This window comes from Indicator indicator, chromosome 5 (assembly GCF_027791375.1).
Source record: "Indicator indicator isolate 239-I01 chromosome 5, UM_Iind_1.1, whole genome shotgun sequence".
Classification (NCBI taxonomy): Eukaryota; Metazoa; Chordata; class Aves; order Piciformes; family Indicatoridae; genus Indicator; species Indicator indicator.
In genome coordinates, this window is record NC_072014.1 from 16,123,776 (window position 1) to 16,128,350 (window position 4,575).

At 40.5% G+C, this 4,575-nt stretch overlaps 1 protein-coding gene across 1 annotated transcript; it reads right to left on the reverse strand.

Annotated features, from left to right (window-relative positions):
- Positions 1–605: 605 nt before the first annotated feature.
- Positions 606–3,824, reverse strand: CTLA4 (cytotoxic T-lymphocyte associated protein 4). The gene is made up of 4 exons (XM_054381337.1): positions 3,767–3,824; positions 2,217–2,567; positions 1,637–1,746; positions 606–704 (listed from the first exon to the last, which is right to left on the reverse strand). Exons 1-4 carry the CDS (start codon positions 3,822–3,824, stop codon positions 606–608), a joined length of 618 nt encoding a protein of 205 aa, XP_054237312.1.
- Between the last annotated feature and the right edge of the window lie 751 nt (positions 3,825–4,575).

Genomic DNA, 4,575 nt, shown 5'->3' on the forward strand with positions numbered 1-4,575 from the left:
GTATGGCATAGCTGGGACACAATGACAGTGAAAGGAATTGAGATCAGCCTTTTAGAGCAGTAGTGTCATCAGTGCCAACCTACAGTTTTGCTTCTGTGGAAGTGCAGAGCACTAATGCCAGAAATGAGACTAATAAATAGCAATGCAGGGAAACAAGTCAACATTCCTTTGTACCTTAGTGTGTTCTTTGCCTCTGCTGCTCACCTATAGGATTAGCCATGCAATGACACACAAGCCTCTGTTGTAATAGTGTTTGGATTCCAGCTGATCAGCAGACAAGGTGAAATTGACATTAAGTTTTTCAGCTGCAACAGCAATAGTTCATAAGGCTATACATATATCTATGTATATATACAGACTACATATTGGTACAATACAACTTAAAACATCAATGGCCTAATGTAGCCATTTTTGTGTGACAGGGTTAACCTGGAAATATTAATGCAGAAATTATTTATTCTCCTCCAAACCATAGAAGTTACAAAAAATATTCTCTCTTCTTCCTGTACAGCTTTGTAATAAGACAATTAATTTTATTTCTCTAACTTAAGTGGATTAGCAGACTCTCCATCCCAGATAGGAAATAATTTCTCTTTTTACTTGTTTCAGTTAACAGTGATGTGGAATGGAATTACTTTTTTGTCTAGCTTGTCAGAAGGCATTTTCACATAGACACCAGTAGTGAGACATCGTCTTCTCTTTATCTGTAAAATATGGGAAGACACTATAATAAACAAGTGATCTCAGCATAAATATCAACCAGCACATTCATAGAAAAATCATGGATGTTCTGCCTTTACTGAGTGGAAGGTATTCCAGGCACCTTTCCCCATCACCACTCTTTGTAGAAGATCCATTGAGAACATTTGAGGGAGAATCAGGATTTACAAAGGCCATTTAGCAAAGAACACAGTCTTGCCTTCACTGGGCCTTTTGAAGGTGCTCCTGCCACAGAGTTCAGTGTTGGTTCCAAACTAGGAGTGTTCACACCAGACGGTTTCCTTTAGCTTCTAGGGACTAGGGTAAACTGAAAAATCTGGGACAGGGATGTTCTTTGAATATAGCTTTGGCATCAGACAAACTATGAGTACTTCAGGCTCCCAGGCAAAGAGGCAACACAGACTTACATTTTGCTTGCCTTTTTCTTTGTGAAGACATTTCTAGCTGTGAGGTTAGAAATGCTGTAAGTTATAATTTGTCCACATCAAAAGGGGAAGCCTCTCTAAACTTGCTGTGCACAGAGGTGAATGGTGAGAAAAGGAAAAGTAAAATCCTGGAATTTTCTATGAATCAGTTGTGAAATCAGAGTACCCATGGGGACTGTGTTGCCTTTGATCCCAGAAGAATCCATGACTCCAACTTATTATAAACACCCAAACCTAAACCAAGGGTGAGACCAGCTGATGTAAGCTGCCTGCTTTCTGGTACTCTGGCAACACAAATGAGCCATAAATCTAAATGGCAGCTCCAGCAAATTCTCTTATTTTGCATTATTGTAACAGCATTGCATGAGTGAAGAAGAGCATCCCAGTGTGTTTGATTTCAGTGTTCTTCCCTGTTCTCATTTCTTTTTCCTTGTCCTCATTGCACAAACAATTGTCATTAGCAGGATGGGGCTGTGTGTGACAGGACTTACCGCTTTGCCCACAAGAACAGCTGAAATGATGATACTGTAAAGAAAAAATCCTGAGGCAGTCGCTCCTAAAACCCAGAGATATATGGCAGTGCCTGGACAAGGTTCTGGATCTAAAACATATAATATCACACAAGTCATGTCACACATAAGCCTCATAAGGATGTCCTTAGAGTCAGTAAGTCATCCTCCACACTGCTTTTCTCCAGCATGTGATATCCCAGGATACTACTAGGACTGAGTCCCTATCCACTCAACCTCTAGTAAAGCCTCTAAACAGGCTTTATTTGTCAAAGAACATGCACATTACTCTCCACCATTTCAGCACTTACATAGCTTATTGCCCAGACATACATGTACACTGCCTGGTATTGCTCATACTCTCAAATATCCACACACTGCTAAATACATTGTATGGCAGTGACTCTGCTTGCTTTAGGTATGTGCAGACACACCTGAAAGGAATAAGAGCTAATAATGATTCTCAGAGCCTGAATCAAGCAGAACTTTGAAGACATTTGAGAAATAATAGCAACTGCTTTAACCTGGGAATATCATGGTACTGTGAAGGTGTTCGGCTTACCAATGACATAGAGATGAGTCCCATTTCCCTTGTTCATCAAATAGGGTGGGGGGTACATCCTCTCCATCTTGCAGATGTAAAGACCAGTATCATTAACTTGAAGACCAGTGAGGGTGAGGGTCACGTTGTTTCGGCCAGGACTCACGTGGCACTGAATGACCTCTTCCACGCTGAACATTTTAAATTCCATTGTGTAGGTTGAAGCACAAATTTCAGTGAACCTGTCACCCATCTGTTTAAGAAGAGTCACTCGAATTTCTGTTGCATTCCCAATGTGCTTGTATTTACACACCAAGCTGGCGACTCCTTGCCTGTTGGCCAGCACCATTGCTGGCTGAGTCACTTCCATTACTGCAAGGAAGTAGAACACGAAGGTAAGTGAACTGTCAAGAAGTTATCTGCAGTCATTTACCTGAAACTTGTACAATAGGAAGGGAGTCCTACCACCTCCTATTATCCATGAGTAATTCTTAGAACTGCTGCTAAATCCTTCCAAGAAAAGGACTCCAAGACCACAATTCACATAGGCCCTTTATTAATATACTTTTAAAAACTCAAGAATTTCTTGGATTACTATAAATTATACCATAAATCTCAACAAATACTTATTGATTAAAAAGTACTTAATCTGACCCACTTACTGGAGGAACAACCTGCGTGCTTCCATTTCCTTCAACACAAACTTTTTAGTATGCATAAGAAAGCAAAAAATAGACTTCAGATTGTCAAGCTGAAACTTGAAACTTAAAAATTAGGCATTTAAACCACAATTCCTGCCTGGTAGAAATAAGCACGTTTACACTGAAAAACAAACAAGTTGACATCATGTATGGATGTGGAACAGAACTATTATGGCAACAGTAAAACAGCATGGAAAACCTGTTTGCATAATTATTTTTGTGTGTGTATGTCATCTGTTTGCTCCTCATTTTCAACCAGCTGTTCCCAAGCCACAGTACAGCAACAGTATATACCCCAAGCTACAGTCTAGCACAGCCTGATAAACACATTGCAAAAAGTAATTGCAAATCTTAAGAGGAAAATTGTGTAGCATGTACATCCCCACTGTCTGTCTTTTACAACTTCTAGACTCTATCCTGCTACACAATAGGAAGTCAGTAACTTTTGCTTTATTAGGCTGTGAAGACAGTACTATGTGTTCAGTTTTGGTTTATTTCAGTTCTTTTTGGGTCAAGGCTTATCCTCACTTCTGCTGTGCAAGAATTTGGGACAAAGAGGAGTAGAATTTCTCTGTCCATTCAAACCTCTATATCCATGTTATCAGCTGCTAACAACTTCAATCACAAGGCCTGGTTTGTCAAAATCTTTCTTCCTTCTTGAGCTGCTCTGAATCTTGCTCTGAATCTTTAGAGCAGTAGCATCCGTCTATAGATACTTTGCAGTGCCCCAAGAGCTTGTTCCCAAAATGTCTTATGGAAGTTTCCCATGTCAATTCCCTCTCCCTGATGTACCCAGTCCATCTTCTGCAAAGATGTGAAACCAAGAAAATGTAGACGCCCCCAGCTACCCTGCCTCCTTCATCTACCCACCTTCGGCAATGGCGGTGGCTGTGCAGAGAAAGCCCACGGTGACCAATATTGAGAGCATTCCTGTGCAGGGAGAGATGCTGAAGGGGCTGAAAGTGGCTGATGCCTTCAGACTTTAGACAAACTGGAACTCTCAGGACTGGAAAAAAAGTGACACCTTTCGGGATACTGAATCTTCGAAGTGTTTGAACCCACACACCTTGTGTATATATATAGCTTTGATCCCAGATGCTGTACCTGAAAGTAATACGAAGCTTTGTTTTGGTTTTACGAGAAAGGAAGTAGTGGGTTTGATTAGTACGTGCACAGTTAACCTCAAACAGCACGAACAAAAACAACTATTCAGCAGATGGAAAATATGTATTCAATCTGAAACTGCCATCCATTCTGGGTTAAGAACTGGGGGAGGAGAGGTAATCATCCAATAGAGCAGTTCAGGCCCAGTGGTGCTGCCAATTTGTACCATCATAGCACTTAATATTTTAGCAATCATCAGGTATTTCCTATTAGGACAATACATAGAGCACTATACCTCTGCCTGACGTAGCATGGTGAATGAGTGCAAGCTCACTGTTTTAGGGAGGATTTCCCTCCACCCTCAATTTCTTTCCCTGCTTTAATGTTAGTGCTAAAAATTGCTGCCCCCTTCAAAATACTGAATACACTGGCAATGGCTTCATCTTTTCATATCAGTAATGTGACTTGAATCATAACCCAGCTTCTTTAAGCTTTTTTGTTTCCAAGAATAAAAATCTAGGTTTATAACTCGTGGCTTCCACATCTATAAAGAACTTTTCCTACCTACAGACTTT